Below are 20871 nucleotides of genomic sequence, written 5' to 3' on the forward strand. Positions count from 1 at the left end.
AGTTTCTAGATCTGCTCTCTCTGCAATCCTCAGAATTATAGTTTCAGAGATATAAGTGGTTTGTCCGGAGTCCACAATTTCTGTATGGAACTGGAGCCCATGGACTGGTGGAGTGTGCTTCTAAAGGCTAGCTCTGTAATTCTTGGTTAGGACTAACCCCGATACTTTGTGTCGCAGAATTAACCACTGCCATCTACCAAAGGCCTTATAGAACAAGAGAGCAACAGGGGAAGGTTTACATGGTGGGAAATGCTGAGGACCCACGGAGTTTCCTCAAGGAAAACTTAAAGGAAAACAATGGACTGACAGGTTCTCTAAGTGCATGATTGGCAGCCCTCACGTTGCTTGCTGACTTGTATTCAAAGTAAAACAATTTAGCAACAGTCAACTGGTGCATAATTATAACCATTGGAAACATTTCACAATTCATTCTTGCCAAACCTAGAATGAGTATTTGAAATTAAATATGAATTTTAAAATCAAAATTATATTAGTAGCTTTTTCCATCACAAATTGGAACCATACTTGATGACAAAGTAATAGTTGGAAACATCTATGAAAACTGGCATTAAAATTAAAATGTTGCCTTTAAAATTAAGAGATTACTACCCCAAAAGTCCTGACTGTAGAATTAAAAAATCATGTTAATTAAGATGAAAAAGGAAAACTGTGGTTTCTTAGGGCCTCACTGAGGAGCTCAAAGGGAAAGTGGTGAATACACAGCTGACAGATCACCTAGGCAACAGAGGTCTGGGGGCAGGGAGGAGAGGTTACTGAGGAAAATGACCGCAAAATAAATGATGGTGTGGATGGGAAAAAAAGTGCTAGGAATAACAAAGTCGGGTATATAACTGAGGATCACCAAGGAGACTAAGAAGAACTCTGAAATTTAGCTGTGTGGTGGTGCACGCCTTGTGTTCCATCCTCAAGAGGCAAATAGAACTCTGCAAATCTGAGGCTAGCCTGGTTTCACAGCTCCAGACCAGCCAGGAGACTCTGTCTCACACAAGACAAAACAAAAACAAACGAAACAACAAAAAGCAAGAACAATGGTCATGCCAGTGAAAGTGTGTGTGTGCGTGTGTAGTTTAGCCCCAATGTGTAGTACTAGGGGCGCGGTGCTGTGTCCCCAGCACCCCGGCTGCCCGCTCGGCTAGCTTATGCCCGAAATAACAATACACAAACTGTATTCATTTAATTACTGCTTGGCCCTTTAGCCCTAGCCCTTACTGGCTAATTCTGTTATTCCGATCAACCCATCTCTAATAATCGGTGAGCACCGGTCTTACCAGGAAAGGTTCAGCATGTCTAACCTGGCGGCTTGCTTCATGGCGTGTGTCTGCCCAGGAGCGCAGCATGGTGTCTCTCTCTGGCGTCTGCTGCTGAGAGCAGAGCTTTCGAGTCTCTGACCTCACTTCCTCTTCCTCCCAGCGTCCTGTTCTGTTTACTCCTCCCACCTATCCTCTAACCAATTAAATGGGCCAGGGCAGTGCCTTTATTAGCCAATGACCTTCCTCCATCATTTCCCCTTTTTTCGGTTTAAACAAAAAAAAGGCTTTAACATAGCAAAAATACATATAACAAAACAGTTATAAAGTAAAAGTTACAATAATCTTTATCATAACTAAGGAAAACTATAACTATAACTAACTATTCTTAACTCCATCAAAGACTCCAGAAAGATATAATATTACCTAAGTAAACAAGAACTAAGAAACTTCAAACTCTAGAAATGACAAAGACATCTCGCTGCCTGGACAGTCACCCAAAGTTCTTTTGTACCGTTGGGGCATCCATCTTCAGCCTTCAGGCCCATGGTATCCAGCAGACATTTCCATAAAGCAGGAAAATTCAAAGTCACTTCAGTCACTATCTGTTGTGTCCTACAGAATGTCTCGCAGACTCTTTCATGAATCAGGAACCCCGAAAGATCATCTCACCTTAGGCAAGTTCAGTAGTCCCCTCTCTGCGGGTTCTCTGTGTCCAGTTTATGCAATAGTCCAGGCAAGAGCAGTTTCTTGCCCAAATGGCTATCAAACTCCATAAGGTGCCTCTTCGATGCCCATCATACTCTTGAAGTACATTGGTGCTGCCAGGAGCAGAGTGTCTCATTGTCATGAAAAGTCCTCAGTTATTAAAACATTAAATGTCCTATTCTGTAATCTTTGAAAGACATGAAGAATGTCTATCTAAAATATATCTCTATATATCTAGAAAATCTAACTAACATGACTACAAGCTTTACTATTATCGATGATCATCTATTAACAACCTATATTTCTTAATTATACAGTACATATTTAAATGAACTACACAATCACAATACCTTAATCAAAATCAGAAACACTTATACATATAACAAAATTGACCTTAAATCTCTGTCAATAAAGCAAAATCTATACTAATGTAAATTATTCATACCTATATCATATCCCCCTTTAAATGTAAAAGAACATTTATAAACATTTTTTGGGAATATGGGCGCAGTTATTTCTCTCCAAACTGCTTCCTGCTGAATGGGGGCGTCGTTAATTAGGTCTTTCATGGTATAACCTGTGTGCTAGTTTCATCTCAGTTGGCAGTTGAGCGAAGCAATTTTCTGAAGGCGTGCACAGGAACCATTCAGGAGGACGTGGTCCATCATACCAAATCGGAATAGAAGAAATGAACAGCGTCTCATCCTCTGTGAAAACAAAATAAGAAACTTCTTTCCAAAGTATCATATCCTTAGATCCAAATTCATAATATCTATGTTGGATTAGTTCAGCAGTATTTATAAATAAATATCTTTTAGTAGCTTTTGCTCTTTCCTCAGCATTCAAACAATTTAAAGAGAGCATAATAGCATACAGTATCAAAATTCTCTGTGTATTTTCCATTTTTGTGCAGCTGTGTTTTAACCTCTATTTTGTTTATTTTTACTTTTAACTCTTTGCTTTTTGAGACAGGTTCTCTGTATCTTTGATCTGAAGTAACTCTGTAGACCAGGCTGTCTTTGAACTCTCAGAGATCTGCCTGTCTCTGCCTCCCAGGCATTCGGGATTAAAGGTGTACACTGCTACACCTAGAACTCACAGAGATCTGTTTGTCTCTGCCTTCTAGGCACTGGGATTAAAGGCGTGTGTTACCACACACAACAACTCTCTTCCTTTTTTTTTGTTTTTTACTTTAAGAACTTCAACTTTTAGTCTGCATATATTTTTAACACACTTTAAACCATTTAAAAATTTTCTTTGTCTTTGAATCTCTCTTTACTGTATATCTCTCTTTTTCTGACCACATGAGTCTTTAATTTACCAAGCAATATCAGTAGGATTAAAGGCGTGGCTTTGCCAGCTAGATCCAGTCCATTCCTTAGCTTTCCAGCCTCATGGCTGAGGTACTGGCTGTAGCCATGTTTACTGCAACAACTGTATGGCATTTCAAGGTCCCTGCCAGCAAGTGAGCTACAACAGACAACACTCAAGTCCTCTCTCTCGGTAGCCGGCCCTCCTGCCTCAAACAGTCAGAGTTTGCCCTGGCAGGATGGCCCAGAAAGCCGGCATTTTTAAACGGTGCAGCTTTTTTCCTGCTACGGCTGAAAACCGAAAAGCATGCGTTCAGCTTTTCATCAACACCGTTTAAGTGTTTCGTGGCAGGACCTCTTAATGAGCTGCAGGCTTTGCAGCTAAAGCTGAGTCAGGAAGCCTCTCTTAGATGAGGCGCTTGCTTGCCTCTGGCAAGCAGAGTAGACCCGAGAAATTGCTGCTACCAAGAAACCAGGCACAATGCTTTCATTTTGTTCTAGAATTACTTCCCAAGCTGTCTCAGGCTTTATGTGAAAGCAGTTGTCCACGTGGGCGCCATATGTAGTACTAGGGGCGCGGTGCTGTGTCCCCAGCACCCCGGCTGCCCGCTCGGCTAGCTTATGCCCGAAATAACAATACACAAACTGTATTCATTTAATTACTGCTTGGCCCTTTAGCCCTAGCCCTTACTGGCTAATTCTGTTATTCCGATCAACCCATCTCTAATAATCGGTGAGCACCGGTCTTACCAGGAAAGGTTCAGCATGTCTAACCTGGCGGCTTGCTTCATGGCGTGTGTCTGCCCAGGAGCGCAGCATGGTGTCTCTCTCTGGCGTCTGCTGCTGAGAGCAGAGCTTTCGAGTCTCTGACCTCACTTCCTCTTCCTCCCAGCGTCCTGTTCTGTTTACTCCTCCCACCTATCCTCTAACCAATAAAATGGGCCAGGGCAGTGCCTTTATTAGCCAATGACCTTCCTCCATCACCAATGACGGACTATTAAAATAGAGAATGCATAACGACAGCCTTCCATGAGAGAAGCATTGTGATGATGACGACTGACTACTAAGAATTGCCTTGAACACTGTTAGATGACAACTTTCTGTTGTAAGTTCAAATCTCCGCTGAAATGTACTACATCCCATGCACAGAAAATAAGCAATGAAGAGACTTATTGAGATGTTTTTCGGGGTTCTCAGAGAAATCATAAATGCAGGACAGGGGTTAAAAGACTGAAACTGGGGAAAACATTAAAATTTTAAACTAGACTTTGAAAATTATAGACCTGATGTTAATCCTTGGTAAAATTCCAAAGAGAACTCAGCATGGCCTGGCTCAAGCCCGTGAGAGTTGAAGACAGCGTGTCAGTGTAGGGCATACTCTTCCCAGCCAGGTGACTCTCTGCTCTGTCAAAAGCAAATTCTCTTTCCACCCTTTCCCCTTCTTCTAGAACAACAGTTTATTTAAGTTCAAACTGCTGAAAACCTTCCGACCCCTGTCCGGGCAGTGAAAGAAGGTCACCCTGAAAAGAGCATCACCTCTCCAGCCATCTACTTCCGCCTACCTGTCTTTGCGAGAGGCACTTCTGCTCCTTCTTGTTTCAATGAGTCCTTGGCACTGGGTTTACTCCAAACCTGAAGAAAAAAAAAAGGTTTTCATTTTAAGCTGTGTGAAAACGATGGCCAGAGTCCAGCAATGGCTGGCAAAGCAGCAGCCCTGTCGGAGAAGGGAGGCCATGAGGTGCCAGCACAAAACTAGGCACGAGTTTCCAAGGTAGCGCCTGGTCCCTGGAGACAGCTACACTGGTGCGCCCTCCCAGAACAACTGTCTTTGCAATGGCATGCTCACTCCTGTTATATCCAGAGGGTGTTTTCTAAAAGTCCTACTTCCTTCCGAAATTGATCTTGTACATGGTGGTAACAGTGCCTCCAGCAAATGAGTCAAGCATTTGATTCACCAGGGAAAAATGGGAAGCCCGTGTAGTTTGGACAAGGGTCATCACACACAACGGAGGCAGAGTAGGACCTTAACATCATTGCAAGAAAAATGGGGGGAGGTTGACTGATGGTGGGGTGTGGCCCGTCTTTAATTCTAGCGCACCGCTAGTACACCGGAAGCAGAGGTAGGCATATCTCATACTCAAACATGTATGAGTTTGAGGTGGGGGGCGGGGGGAACACTCCTTATATTTATAAACCATGCCCCTCATCACACTGGGAATTCTCCAGGGTCCCTTTTACAGGGCTCAGTGGAATCAAACTCAGGTCTCACTTCCAGAAGACAGTTCCGTAGATGAGACGAGGGACATGGGGAAGAGATAAATGAGTATGTCCTTCGGAGGAGGGGCAACAGAACGATGTGTATATCTATCTTGTAAATCTTGTCAAGGTAGGAAAGTAACTAGTTAAAAGATTAATGACTTAAGAAAATGAGACAGCAGAGACAAAGCAAAGTTCCTCTCTGTCCCTGTTGAGATCATACTGTGACACGTGCTGTATGGCCTGCAGACAGCTTGTTCTCTGAAGCCTCTTCACAGTGAGTTTCCTTTGTGCGCCTCACCAACACACACCTGCTCACCAAACACCGTGAGGACAGGATGTCAAGCTGCCTCTTCCCCACTTCAGGCAAACAAAGGCAGATTTGCACGCAACACTTTGGAAGCCGCACTGTCTGGACGCAGGTTAAACAGGCACACCTGTAGCCTAGCAACTGCGGGACTACAGCTGTCCATCACTTCCCTTCTCTATCTCATTCAAACAGAGAGAAGAGCTTCTCAGGTAGGGGCAAACAGTTGTTTTCAGCTACTGTGGTCCATTTAAAATGCGTCTGAATCCTCTTGTGGAAATCTTCAAAGTGACTTTCAGATGTAAACCTTTCTATATTTCTGACATCATATAAAAGTAATGGTTTTCTCTGACGGATAAGGAAAAGCTACGTGATATCAAGTGTCTCTGGGTTTAGACTGGACAGCTTTTGAGCAGGTCACAAATAGCACAGTATATGGTCACAACAGTTAACCATGACTGTTAAGACACGCTTAGGAGAATTTTGCATGCCTTCAGTTACCAGTGCTTTATTCAAATGTGCGATGATCCTGTGAGTGTGTTTTGATTGACAAGACCTTGTCCAATGGAAGTATCCGAGCTGAGCAAAACTGGCATTATTCGCAGCAAAGAGTACTTCCTGTTATTGCTCCCAACACAGACCCAACACGTTTATGTTTTCATTCTGTTAGCATTATTTTAGGAGCACAGCAGTGTTAGGGTTGTCTCCATCAGACACCCATTTGCCCTCCGACACCCATTTTGTTTGTTTGTTTATTCATTTTGGTTTCTAGAGACAGTTTCTGCTCTGTATAGCTCAGGCTGGCCTTGAACTCAGAGATCTGCCTGCCTCTGCCTCCTGTATGCTGGAACTAAAGGCATATGCTGCCATGCCTGGCTTATTTTCCTTATTCTTAAGATTTAAAGTATAGAAAAGAGTTTTTAATAAATCTCTTGTCTACTTTTTCGAAGTAACATTCTAGACATCTGTATCGGTAAGAAATTACTATCCCTCACAATAAAGTTATGTTTAGAGGAGCTGAATTTGCTCGGGGTAAGACAAGACATTTCGTCTTTTTAACATTTTCATATCTTCTTTAATCTCTGGTCCTTGGTTTGCACTCTGAACTTTGGGAATATCTGCTAAGATTTTTACTTAAACTGTATGACCGACAGCACCTCCCCAAGAGTAAATGAGATTATTCTTCAGTCTTGGCATGAGTTTAAAAGTACCCGAGCTTGAATTATGTCAGCAACGACCAGGGTGGGACTTCCGAGTACTCCAAAGGATGAATGGATCAGCATAATTCTGTGGCCAGCCTTGCCCGGCTGGAATAAACTCATTCTAAATAGACACGCTCGTCCCCTTCATTGGCTGTGATACTACAGAATGACTGGACCCCAAGAAACCTCCCTGATTATACACATGAATAGGAAAACTACACACGAAAAGAAAAGTACCACAACAACTCTTTCTCAACATCCAAAATACCATAGGAAAAGGAGGGCGGAGGTAGTAGGGCCTGCCCCAACCCATTAAGAGAAACCTACTTCCCCCTTTCACAAGAATAGAATCTGATGTCCACTCTCGCCATCCCTCTTCAATATAGTGCTTGAAGTTCTAGCAATAGCAATAAGACAACATAATGGGATCAAGGGGATTCCAATTGGGAAGGAAGAAGTTAAACTTTCGTTATTTGCAGATGATATGATAGTGTACATAAGCGACCCCCAAAACTCCACCAAAGAACTTATACAGCTGATAAACAGATTTAGTAATGTGGCAGGATACAAGATCAACTCCAAAAACTCAGTCGCCCTCTTATACACAAAGGATATGGAAGCAGAGAGGGAAATCAGAGAAGCTTCACCATTCACGATAGCCACAAACAGCATTAAATATCTTGGGGTAAATCTAACCAAGGAAGTGAAAGATCTATTTGACAAGAACTTTAAGGCATTGAAGAAAGAAATTGAAGAGGATGCCAAAAAATGGATGGACCTCCCTTGCTCTTGGATTGGGAGGATCAACATAGTAAAAATGGCAATTCTACCTAAGGCAATTTATAGATTCAATGCAATCCCCATCAAGATCCCATCAAAATTCTTCACAGATGTTGAGAGGACAATAATCAACTTTATATGGAAAAACAAAAAACCCAGGATAGCCAAAACAATCCTATACAATAAAGGATCTTCTGGAGGCATTACCATCCCTGACTTCAAACTCTATTACAGAGCTACAGTAATGAAAACAGTGTGGTACTGGCATAAAAACAGAGAAGTCGACCAATGGAATCGTATAGAAGACCCGGATTTTATCCCACAAACCTATGAACACCTCATTTTCGATAAAGGAGCTAAAAGTATACAATGGAAGAAAGAAAGCATCTTCAACAAATGGTGCTGGCACAACTGGATGTCAACGGGTAGAAGAATGAAAATAGACCCATATCTCTCACCGTGCACAAAACTCAAGTCCAAATGGATTAAAGACCTCAATATCAGCCCGAACACACTGAACCTGATAGAAGAGAAAGTGGGAAATACCCTACAACAGATGGGCACAGGAGATCGCTTCCTATGTATAACCCCAGAAGCACAGACATTAAGGGCAACATTGAATAAATGGGACCTACTTAAACTGAGAAGCTTCTGTAAAGCAAAGGACATTGTCACTAAGACACAAAGGCAACCTACTGACTGGGAGAAGATCTTCACCAACCCCGCAACAGACAAAGGTCTGATCTCCAAAATATATAGAGAACTCAAGAAACTAGACTTTAAAATGCTAATTAACCCAATTAAAAAATGGGGCACTGAACTGAACAGAGAATTCTCAACAGAAGTTCAAATGGCTAAAAGACACTTAAGGTCGTGCTCAACTTCCTTAGCAATCAGGGAAATGCAAATCAAAACAACTTTGAGATATCATCTGACACCTGTCAGAATGGCTAAAGTCAAAAACACCAAGGATAACCTTTGCTGGAGAGGCTGTGGAGGAAGGGGTACCCTCATCCATTGCTGGTGGGAATGCAATCTTGAGCAACCACTGTGGAAGTCAGTGTTTCGGTTTCTCAGGAAATTCGGGATCAACTTACCCCTGGACCCAGCAATACCTCTCCTGGGAATATACCCAAGAGATGCTCTATCATATGACAAAAGCATTTGTTCAAATATGTTCATAGCAGTATTATTTGTAATAGCCAGAACCTGGAAAAAACTTAGATGTCCTTCAATGGAAGAATGGATGAAGAAAGTATGGAATATATACACGCTAGAGTACTACGCTGCGGCAAAAAACAATGACTTCTCGAATTTTGCATGCAAATGGATGGAAATAGAAAACACTATCCTGAGTGAGGTGTCCCGGACCCAAAAAGATGAACATGGGATGTACTCACTCATAATTGGTTTCTAGCCATAAATAAGGGCCACGGAGTCTACAATAGGTGAACCTAAAGAAGCTAAGTAAGAAGGTGAACCCAAGGAAAAACATATAGTTATCCTCTTGGCTAAGGGAAGTAGACCAAATTGCCGGGGAGAAAATGGGATCTTGGGGGTGGGGTGGGATGGGGGTAAGGGGTGATGGGGAGAGAAAAGGTAGAAGGGAAGGAGGGGGGACTTGGGGAAACAGGATGATTGGGATAAAGGAAAGGTGGATAGGGGAGCACGGAACCACATTCTTTGTTAAGGGAGCCACTTTAGGGTGGGCAAGAGACTTGACCCTAGAGGGGCTCCCTAGTGCCCAAGTGGGCAGCTGAGGATTGGGAACCTGAAATGACCCTATCCTAGAGCAATACTGACGAATATCTTGCATATCATCATAGAATCTTCATCTGGTGATGGATAGAGATAGAGACAGAGACCCACACTGGAGCACTGGACTGAGCTCCCAAGGTCCCAATGAGGAGCAGAAGGAGGGAGAACATGAGCAAAGAAGTTGGGACCACGAGGCGTGCACCCACCCACTGAGACAGTGGAGCTGATCTACTGGGAGCTCACCAAGGCCAGCTGGACTGTGACCGAAAAAGCATGGGATAAAACCGGACTCTCTGAACATGGCGAACAATGAGGGCTGATGAGACACCAAGGACAATGGCACGGGGTTTTGATCCTACTTAATGTGCTGGCTTTGTGGGAGCCTAGCCAGTTTGGATGTTCACCTTCCTAGATATGGACGGAGGGGGGAGGACCTAGGACTTACCACAGGGCAGGGAACCCTGACTGCTCTGTGGACTGGAGAGGGAGGGGGAGAGGAGTGGGGGGAGGGGGAGAAGGGTGGGAGGAGGGGGAGAAGGGTGGGAGGAGGGGGAGGAAATGGGAGGCTGGGAGGAGGAAAAAAAAAGAATAGAATCTGAATTTTATTGCTCAGGTCTAGGGTGGCAACTTGACACTGCAATCTACTCTGGTAATGGTAACCTCACCTGCTGTTGTCCCCTCCCATAGTGCATTGTTTATCATTTTTATTGGTTAGCTTGACTATTCTCTAATCTTTAAGGAAAACAAAATAAAAACAAATAAGAACAGCAAAAACAAAACTCTAACAAGTCCATTCCTTCTTTTTATCTTATCCTAAGCATATCTGTCCTGACATTGGGCATTTTTGTCCATAGTTTGAAGACTCCCATTCCTCCACCAAACTATCAAAGATTTAAAGAATAAAAAAGTTTGCTTTAGTTAACTTGACCATGATGATCTTTCTCTTTAAATCTTTGATAGTAACATTTCAGGCCCAGTTTCCCAATGCAACTGAGATTTGTGTTTCTCTATTTAATAATAATAGCCCCTGTGCAATAGAACTCCCGCCCCCAAAAAAGCTGTTTAGGTAGAAGCCCTACTGCCTTCCATATATACCCAAAAAGGGGGCCCCATTCCAAATGCCTCCTTTGAGAAAGTCCACTAAAAGTCAGCCCCTCCCTGAGGATGACATACAGGCTACATAAAACTTGGTAGCCATATTTGCTATGTGATTACTCCCCTGCCTTTCCAAGTGTCATCCAGGAGTTGCTTTACTTTTCTCAGATTAAACCTGGAATTACTAATTCGGCCAGATCTGATTTATTACATCCATTGTGGCACTACTATTGGAAGACTTAAACTTATAAAAAGCCAGTCATCAAATGGCAGCCACACCAAATGGTAGACAAGAACCTGAAACTGTCTAAAAGAACCCAAAAGCAAACAGAAAAACAAAGTCTGTGGTAGACTGATAAAGGAGAAATTTACCAAGGGCCAAACTTTCTTGAGACTACAAAACAAAGTCCGTAAGTATGTGCTTTGTTCTACTTGAACAAGGAGAGGTAAAAAGCAGCAGAGGTGGGTTAGGTGAGAGGATAGGTAGAGGATCCTTTCCTCTTTAATAATCAACCTAAAAGAGGCAATTAGGCGAAAAGTAGTGGGGCATGCTTTTCCAGCATGCCACTTAGCAGAGGCAGGCAAATATGGACGAGTTCTGGACCAGCCTGGTCTAAAGCCACACAGTAAAGGCTTGTCTCCAAAAACAAAAACAAACAACAAAAAAGAATGGAGTATAAAAGAACAAAAATCAAATTAATAGTTAAAGAGTAGAAAATAGAAAAAGGAGATTTATTCAATGTGGCTACATTATGAAGGGGAACAAAGTGATCTGGTGGCACCCTAAGTCCATCTCTAGGGTCCTGACATAAGGCTCAGCTTAAAAACAGAAGGCAGGAAATGTAACTATAGTCTAGCAAGTCCCTGCCTACCACTGTCACAGCTTCCCGTCTTTCCTTTTATATTTTAAATCTTTCTCCATGAGAACAGTTCCTCCAGGGGATTCACCCAGGGTTTTACCCACTTCCTCTCTCTGCAGATTTCTAGGGAAATTCAAATTTTCTGGAGTCCATTGTTTCTGATGGCCTACAGAGAAGCCAGTATCTCTCCAGAAAGTGTTTATTCCTGCCATGCAGGCCAGTGACAATATCAGCTGATCACTTTGTAAAGTCTCTGTGTAAAAACACCGAGTCAGGAGTAAGAGCGGACAGGGTAGGGTACCACAGGCTGTGCAGTGCCTGTTGCTAGGAAACTCGGGAAGTGGAAGGCATCATTTTATCTGTTTTTTTTTTCTTCTTTTCTTTTGTGCCTTTGCCCCCACTGGGTACGTATAATTGTCAAGGACTTAAAAAGGCACTGGACAAGAAGATGCCCTTCTGCCAAATTCAACATGCCATTTTTCCTCTTTGCAGTTAATGGCTTTTGTTATAGACCCCTCCTCTTCACACATTTATTTTTCCACTGAAGTTGAGTTCATAATGTGGCTCAAGCCCTGGTGTGGTGTGAAGTTCAAAAGCCTGCCTTTTGCAACCTATTTCATGCAACATGAGAACGCTCCTCAATAAATAAAAAGCCAAATACTCAATATCACGTGATATAAATTCTGAGACAAAAAAGAACGGTGAGAAAGAAGAATATAGGGCCCTACATAATCTGACCCAGCGGATCCGTATTCTCTGTCCCTTTCCCTCCACTTCTCATTTGTGGCCCTCTCCCCACCAATATTCCTGCCACCCTCTGCTCTCAAGGGTCATTGGCTTGCATCTGGGGACTTGTTTGTTCCTCCTGCATCCATCCTTTCTTCTAGCACCCACTCGCTGCCACCATCCTTGAGCATCCTACCTAAAATAACAGCTCACACTGGCACACCCAACCAAGATGAGCCTATCCTGCTCCCGCCTCATTTTCTCCTGAGCATTTAACAGCACCTGCCATTCAACATATTCACTCGTCCAGCTATGTACCATCAGATCCTGGCCCCACATATCAGGTCCAAAGGGAACCCCAGTTCCCCCCGAAGCAGTGAACAACCCCAAAATGACAGTCTTAACCCAGCTCAAGCGGCACTACAGAAGGATTGCCGGCAAACACTCTCCTACAAAATTACGCAGGAACCTGGAAAATGAGTTTTCTGTCTGCCAATAAAAGCCCCTCCTTTGTTTTCCCTCGCCTACAGATTCCCCACTCACGTGTGTGTGTTGTGTATGTCAAAGTCCACGCTAGCATTCTGGTCCCTCTCATCCCCTGCTCTACCCTAAGCTCTTGGGCTGCTTCAGTTCACAGCTTCTCTACTCCCCAGAGACTCGTTCTACTCTCTTTATGACTTTTCCTGCTCCTGCCTCTCTCACCCCAAGATAGCCTTGGCAGTTTGGAATAAACTTGTCCTCTTCCACCCACAAAGTTCAGTTCAGCAATTTCTTTACTGTGCCCTTTCTTACACCACAGTCACCTTCACAACGGCAAGGAGTGAGCATTGTCACAAAACTGTCTTCTCTGCTCAATCCCCAGTAGCTAGGTCAATAACTAACAACACACAAAACTTTGAAAAGACGTGTGTGCTGTTCGATAGTTGTGGTAGGAACGGTGTGTGAAACGAAGTTCGGGAATCAGATCCAAGAAGGAAAGCTTGGATTTACACTGTTTTCTTCTTCTCTTTCCTTTTTTATCACAGGACTTTCATTACATGACATTATGTCCCATTCTTACATTATTGTTGAATTAGTATTTAGTAGAGTGTTAGAAGACATGAAAGGAACGGAGGGCAGGCGTTGAGAACTCCAAAGATGCTAGCTCCGGGCATCTAGGGCTCTAGGGCCACAGTAAAGATACTGAATGTTGTCTAAGAATGAGGAGCTGTCAGAAAAGTCAGGACAGGAAGAGTGCTTCACGTGACCTATAGTTCAAATGGGACACTCGGAGTTTCAGACTGCGAATGCCAAGAGGACTATTGAGATTGTTAATGCGGCTTCTGTAGGTGCTCTAGAAGAGATGGTGTTGGCCAGAGTGGTCACTGTGGAGGCAGCAAAAAAGTCTGACTCAACAGGACTGGTTGTGTGCTGAATGCAGGGTCTAAAAGGTGAGGCACCGAGGAAGAGCCCAAGCATCTTCCACCTGTCATTGCGTGGTGGTGACACTTCTGAAGTTAAAGGAACATGAATATCCTCTTGGAATTCCTTCGTTCCTGTACATTCTGTCTCAACTCTCCCTGGGTGAGTTATTCTTAGGCTCTACCCTCAGTCTCTTGATGTACCGATTTCAGCTGCAGAGGGACAGGCTGCCTTGTCTTATGTGGACATCATCACTGCCTGCCTTTCATACTTGCTCTGGATATTTCCATCTTGTCTGATTCAAAGGAAACTCTTAATTCCCCAAGCCCCCAAAGGCAGTCTATATATGCGAAAAGAGCTGAAGCTGGACTGTAGGATTCCTGGTGGTTAGAAAAAACCAGAATTCCTTGGGAACTTATGAAACTGGCTCCCATTTGCCAAAGCAGTCATGTCCCTTACCTCTGGAAGAAGGAAGATATGGCCCTCCAGTGACATATACCTGGGGCTGCATACAAAAGCCCATGGAGCCTTTGACTCCCTCAGTTTCTACTCACAGGTACTTGTTACAAATTTTGAAATGTATAACAAGCCTCCTGGCCCTTGTCTCCCCACAGCTACTCACCCTCCTTTTAGCCTGTTATTCTCTGATGGGGGAGAATCTTCTGTTTTGTGTTAATTTCATTGGTTAAATAAAGAGACTGCCTTGGCCCTTTAATAGGACAGAAAATTAGGTAGGCGGAGTAGACAGAACAAAATTCTGGGAGAAAGAAAGCCGAGTCAGGCAGTCGCCATGATTCTCCCACCCGACACAGATGCAGGTTAAGATCTTTCCTGGTAAGCCACACCTCGTTATTAAATATGGGTTAAAGCAAGATGTGAGAATTAGCCAATAAGAGGCTGGAACTAATGGGCCAGGCAGTGTTTAAAAGAATACAGTTTCCGTGTCATTATTTCCGGTAAAGCTAGCCAAGTGGCAGGAAGTGGCCCGCCGCTCCTATTACTACAGTTCTCTACAGTCCTGGCACTTTCTTACTCCCCCTGCACCATCACCATTTTTCTCTCCTGCGTCCCTAGCCCTGGCCATGATCAGTCCACTTCTGTCTCTGCTCTAGACTCTTCCAGACACCTCTGTCTGTTCTCTCTCATAGACACAGTAAAAGCCATAACCATACCATGGAGCAACCACATTGGCAGCTTCTTTACTGTACCCCTCACCTACACAACTGACCCCACATTTAATACAAATATCTTACTGATACCTCAGTGCTATAGTGGCCACCAAGCAGATTCCTTGGGTCATCTGTTTCCTGCCTCATGTATGGCATCCATTTGTCTCAACACTACTTTTATTATTAGTCGTTCATACTCTTTACCACAGTGTGCAATTTTTCTCTCTAACATTTTTTATGTCATCTTCTTCCTTATATTATTTTCAGGCAGTGAGATTTTACTTGAATTTTAATTTGTTTTGTCTACGTTTTGTTAACTTTTATTTTGAATTTAGTCATTATCACTGTCTGATAAGGTTTTGGAAACAAAATCTCCACGATTAACAAAAACACAACGAAGACTTCCTACAGGATCTGCCTCCTGAACATTTCAAGCATAAAGTCTTTGACTTCCCAAACCCTTCTCCATGGGATTCTGAGCTAATAAGTCATATTTCACTTTTTTTTTTTTTGTAGAGAACATTTCTGTTATAACCTAAGGTCCAGCCAGGAATTTCCTAGAAAGACCACAGAAAGTCCTGTTTAGACAACTTTGCCCACACAAAGCTTCCACGAGCAATGCCCCCTCACTTTTCCTCTCTGAAAATTGGTAACCAGTATAAAAGACAAATATGTCTTGCTCCTCCAACATGTCTTTACCATTTCTTCAGCATAGTTGTTCTTCCTTCTTCTCAACAGCTACTGTGAACATATACTACCGCTACTGCTATTTGTGGTCAAGCAACTATGATGCAACTTTGACTTGGAAAACACCAGACCATGCGGCAGCCTTAATTCATTATTATTATTATTATTATTATTATTTATTATCATTCATATACTTTCAATTCTTGCCATTATATTTCAAAGCAGAACTCACAGTTTGGTTTAAACTCCCCACCCCCAAATCTAAGACTGCTAAAAAATACTGAGAATTGTATTAAGAAATAATGGAAATACTTCTACTTAGCAAAAGTATAAATCAATTTAAAATTGACACTAAACATCTCCTTCACAGGTACCCAGCTGTGGTAACAGAAGTGTGTTGTGTCATCCCTGTCTGGCATTTTCCCCTTTTAGCCTTCTGGTTTGCAGTTCCAGGATTTACAGCCTCTGGGGTCACCCCCACCCACCTTAGCCCATATTCTCTCTATAGAATTTTGCTTCCTCTGCTTCCTTCTAGATTATCCAAAGAAGACTGAATCTCGCTCCTTCCAAATTACACAAGGTAGCTTTAATAGATACCTTTCATTTGACACAGAATTATCTTCATTTCATCATAACCAATTATGCCATTCACTCCTGTATCAACCATGACAGCTGGTGATATTATTCTTACTTTACTTACTAAATGCAAGCCACTGCAGGTCTAGATTTGACAAAACCGACAAGCAGTGTGTGGGTCAGAATTGGAAACTGCATCTTCTCTTAGGCCACAGAATGTCACCTTCCCAAAATGCAATGCTCCTCATGGGATATGGGTAAGTGTGTGTCTTAATTTTCCCATTTCTTTAGGGCTATGGTTATCCACTTTATTTGCTGTTCTGGCATGACACGGCTTAGCAACTCACCTTCATGAGTGACCCTGGCTGCTGACAGTGCACGCATAGGTCCCCACTGCTTAGCTGCAGTCTAAGTCACCTATGAGGTTCTCCTTTGAGTGTTTCACATTCACCCTGTGGCTGTCTGCACACTCTGCTGTGTGCTGATGGATGATTCAGGGGAGGTGGAGTGTAGAATAATTGTCCTTGAAGCCCTTGGGCATCGCTGGACTGTTTCTCATGAAAGGGTTCTCAAGGAATGGTTTGGTACTCTTAGAAACCCCAGTCCTTTGCAGGGTTGCAGGAAGACAAACAGAAAGGTTGGTTAAGAAATGGTTTTCTTCACCAGAAAGTGGAAAGATCTCCCATGCTCTTGGGTAGGTAGAATTAACATAGTAAAAATGGCAATTTTGGCGCAGAGGCGGAGCGGCGCGGCGGCCAGACGCGGTGGCCAGACGGAGCAACACCACATACAGGAAGAGGCTTTCGGGGACCAGCACAGCGGCAGACCCAAGCAGCGGGGACAGGCGTGCAATAAGGAGAGCAGTTCGCCCTACTACAATTGAATCAAAGAGGTAGGCTTTTGGTTGGCCAGGTCACTGGCACAAGGGGAGCCTGGTCCTGTCCTGAAGATCCTTCGGAGGGGTGAGAGGGTTCTTGGCCTGCAGCAGGAACCACGAAAGAGAGTGAGGGCATTTTGTAAGCGGAGCCCTTGGCCAGCAGGGAAACCTGATCCGGTTTTTAAAGGACCCATTGGATAGGATCAATAGGAGGAAATGGGCAGGCGCCAAGGCAAGAATTCACCCAATAATCCGAAAAACAACATGAAAACATCAGAACCCAATGATCTTACAACAGAAGTATTTGAACAACCTAACACAGAAGAAGTGGAAAAAATCGACTTTATGAAGATAATAGAGTCCCTTAAACAACATGTAAAAAATGCCCTTATAGAAATGGATGAGAAGTATAACAAAAAGTTTGAAGAAATGAGTAAATACGTACATGATACCCTGGGAAACCAAGAAAAAACCATCAAGCAGGTAATGGAAACAGTTCAAGAATTGAAAACTGAAATGAAGGCAAAGAAGAAAATACAAACTGAGGACCAGCTGGATATGGAAAATCTAGGCCAACGAGCAGAGTCTACAGAAACAAGCATAATCAATAGAATACAAGAGCTAGAAGAAAGACTCTCAGATGCTGAGGACACCATAGAGAAAATAAACGAACAGATCAAAGAAAACAGCAAAGCCAACAAATTCTCAACACAAAACATTCAGGAACTATGGGACACAATAAAAAAACCAAACCTAAGAATAATAGGAATAGAAGAAGGAGAAGAGTCACAGCTCAAAGGCCCAGAAAATATTTTCAACAAAATTATGGAAGAAAACTTTCCCAACTTAAAGAAAGATATTCATTTAAATATTCAAGAAGCATACAGAACACCAAACAGACTGGATCAAAGAAAAACATCTCCTCGCCATATAATAATCAAAACACAAAATATACAGGTTAAAGAAAGAATATTAAGAGCTGCAAAAGAAAAAGGGCAAGTAACTTATAAAGGTAAACCGATCAGACTTACACCTGACTTCTCGATGGAAACTATGAAAGCCAGAAGGTCCTGGATAGAGGTTCTGCAGAAGCTAAGAGACCATGGATGCAAACCCAAACTACTATACCCAGCCAAGCTATCGTTCATTATCAATGGAGAAAACAAGACATTCCAGGATAAGAACAAATTTAAACAATACGTAGCCACAAATCCAGCACTACAGAAAGTAATAGAAGGAAAATCGCAACCCAAGGAATCCAACACTGCCAACACTGCCTACAATAACCCAGGCATCTAATGACCCTTCACGAGCACATCTCAAAGAAGGGAGACACACAATCTCTACTACCAAAAGCAATAAGAATAACCGGAGTAAACAACCACTGGTCATTAATATCACTTAATATTAATGGGCTCAATTCACCTATAAAAAGGCACAGGCTAAAAGATTGGATACGAAAACAGGATCCAACATTCTGCTGTTTGCAAGAAACACATCTCAACCACAAAGACAGGCACCTACTCAGAGTAAAGGGTTGGGAAAAGGTGTTTCAAGCAAATGGTCCTATGAAAAAAGCAGGTGTGGCCCTACTAATTTCTAACAAAACTGACTTCAAACTAAAATCAATCAGAAGAGACCGAGACGGTCACTTTATACTCATAACAGGAACAATTCATCAGGAGGACGTCTCAATCCTGAATATATACGCCCCCAATATAAAAGCACCTACTTATGTAAAAGAAATATTACTAGAACTCAAGGCAGACATCAAACCACACACACTAGTAGTAGGAGACTTCAACACACCTCTCTCTCCAAGGGACAGGTCAATCAGACAGAAACCTAATAGAGAATTAAGAGAATTATTGGAGGTAATGAAGCAAATGGACTTAACAGACATCTATAGAACATTCCACCCAAATAGGAAAGAATATACCTTCTTCTCTGCAGCTCATGGAACCTTCTCAAAAATTGACCACATACTCGGAAACAAAGGAAACCTCCACAGATACAAAAAAATATCAGTGTCCACCTGTGTCTTATCAGATCATCACGGATTAAAGTTAGAAGGCAACAACCACGCTGCCCCCAAAAAACCGACAAACTCATGGAAACTGAACAGTCAACTACTGAACCACACCTGGGTCAAGGAAGAAATCAAGAAAGAAATTAAAGTCTTCCTTGAATTTAATGAAAATAAAGGGACAACATACTCAAACCTATGGGACACAATGAAAGCAGTGCTAAGAGGAAAGTTCATAGCACTAAGTGCCCACTTAAAGAAAACGGAGAATGCATACATTGGGGACTTAAAAACACACCTGAAAGCTCTAGAAAAAAAAGAAGCAGACGCGCCCAGGAGAAGTAGAAGACTGGAAATAATAAAACTGAGGGCTGAAATCAACAAAATAGAAACACAGAAAACAGTCCAAAGAATCAATGAAACAAAAAGCTGGTTCTTGGAGAAAATCAACAAGATCGACAAACCCCTATCCAAACTAATTAAACGACAGAGAGAGAACACGCAAATAAATAAGATCAGAAATGAAAAGGGGGACATAACCACAGACACAGAGGAAATTCAGAGAATCATTAGATCTTACTACAAAAGCCTGTATGCCACAAAACTGGAAAATACAAAAGAAATGGACATTTTTTTAAATAAGTATCATATACCAAAGCTAAACCAAGACCAGGTGAATGATCTAAATAGACCGGTTTCTCGCGAAGAATTAGAAATGGTTATCAAAAATCTCCCTTCGAAAAAAAGCCCAGGACCAGATGGTTTCAATGCAGAATTCTACCAGAACTTCCAAGAAGAACTAATACCTATACTCCTTAATGTATTTCACAATATAGAATCAGAAGAGTCATTGCCAAATTCCTTTTATGAAGCTACAGTTACCCTGATACCAAAACCACAAAAAGACCCAACCAAGAAAGAGAATTACAGACCGATCTCACTCATGAACATCGACGCAAAAATTTTCAATAAAATACTGGCAAACCGAATCCAAGAACACATAAGAAAAATTATCCATTATGATCAAGTAGGCTTCATCCCAGAGATGCAGGGCTGGTTCAACATACGCAAATCTATCAATGTAATCCACCATATAAATAAACTGAAAGAAAAAAACCATATGATCATTTCACTAGATGCTGAAAAAGCATTCGACAAAATTCAACACCCCTTTATGATAAAGGTCTTGGAGAGAATAGGGATACAAGGGTCCTACCTAAATATAATAAAAGCTATTTACAGCAAGCCAACAGCTAACATTAAATTAAACGGAGAAAAACTCAAAGCCATCCCACTAAAATCAGGAACACGACAAGGATGTCCACTCTCTCCATACCTCTTCAATATAGTGCTTGAAATTCTAGCAATAGCAATAAGACAACATAAGGAGATCAAGGGGATTCGTATTGGAAAGGAAGAAGTTAAGCTTTCGTTATTTGCAGATGATATGATAGTGTACATAAGCGACCCCAAAAATTCTACCAAAGAACTCCTACAGCTGATAAACAGCTTTAGTAATGTGGCAGGATACAAGATCAACTCCAAAAAATCAGTTGCGTTCCTATACACTAAGGATAAGGAAGCAGAGAGGGAAATCAGAGAAGCATCACCTTTCACGATAGCCACAAATAGCATAAAATACCTTGGGGTAACCCTGACCAAGGAAGTGAAAGATCTACTTGACAAGAACTATAAGTCTTTGAAGAAAGAAATTGAAGAAGACACCAGAAAATGGAAAGACCTCCCTTGCTCTTGGATTGGGAGGATCAACATAGTAAAAATGGCAATTCTACCAAAAGCAATCTATAGATTCAATGCAATCCCCATCAAAATCCCATCAAAATTCTTCACAGATCTGGAGAAGA

At 42.3% G+C, this 20871-nt stretch overlaps 1 protein-coding gene across 1 annotated transcript in view; it reads right to left on the reverse strand.

The window, feature by feature from the left end:
* Positions 1-20871, reverse strand: part of Morc1 (MORC family CW-type zinc finger 1) — a 308590-nt gene that overhangs the window by 14367 nt on the left and 273352 nt on the right. Inside the window, exon 22 of the mRNA XM_041673094.1 lies at positions 4849-4918. Coding sequence (XP_041529028.1) covers positions 4849-4918 — 70 coding nt within the window. The remainder of the gene's footprint in view (positions 1-4848; positions 4919-20871) is intronic.

This window comes from Microtus oregoni, unplaced genomic scaffold, assembly GCF_018167655.1.
Source record: "Microtus oregoni isolate MIOR12 unplaced genomic scaffold, Mior012 000023F_ref0000262, whole genome shotgun sequence".
Taxonomy (NCBI): Eukaryota; Metazoa; Chordata; class Mammalia; order Rodentia; family Cricetidae; genus Microtus; species Microtus oregoni.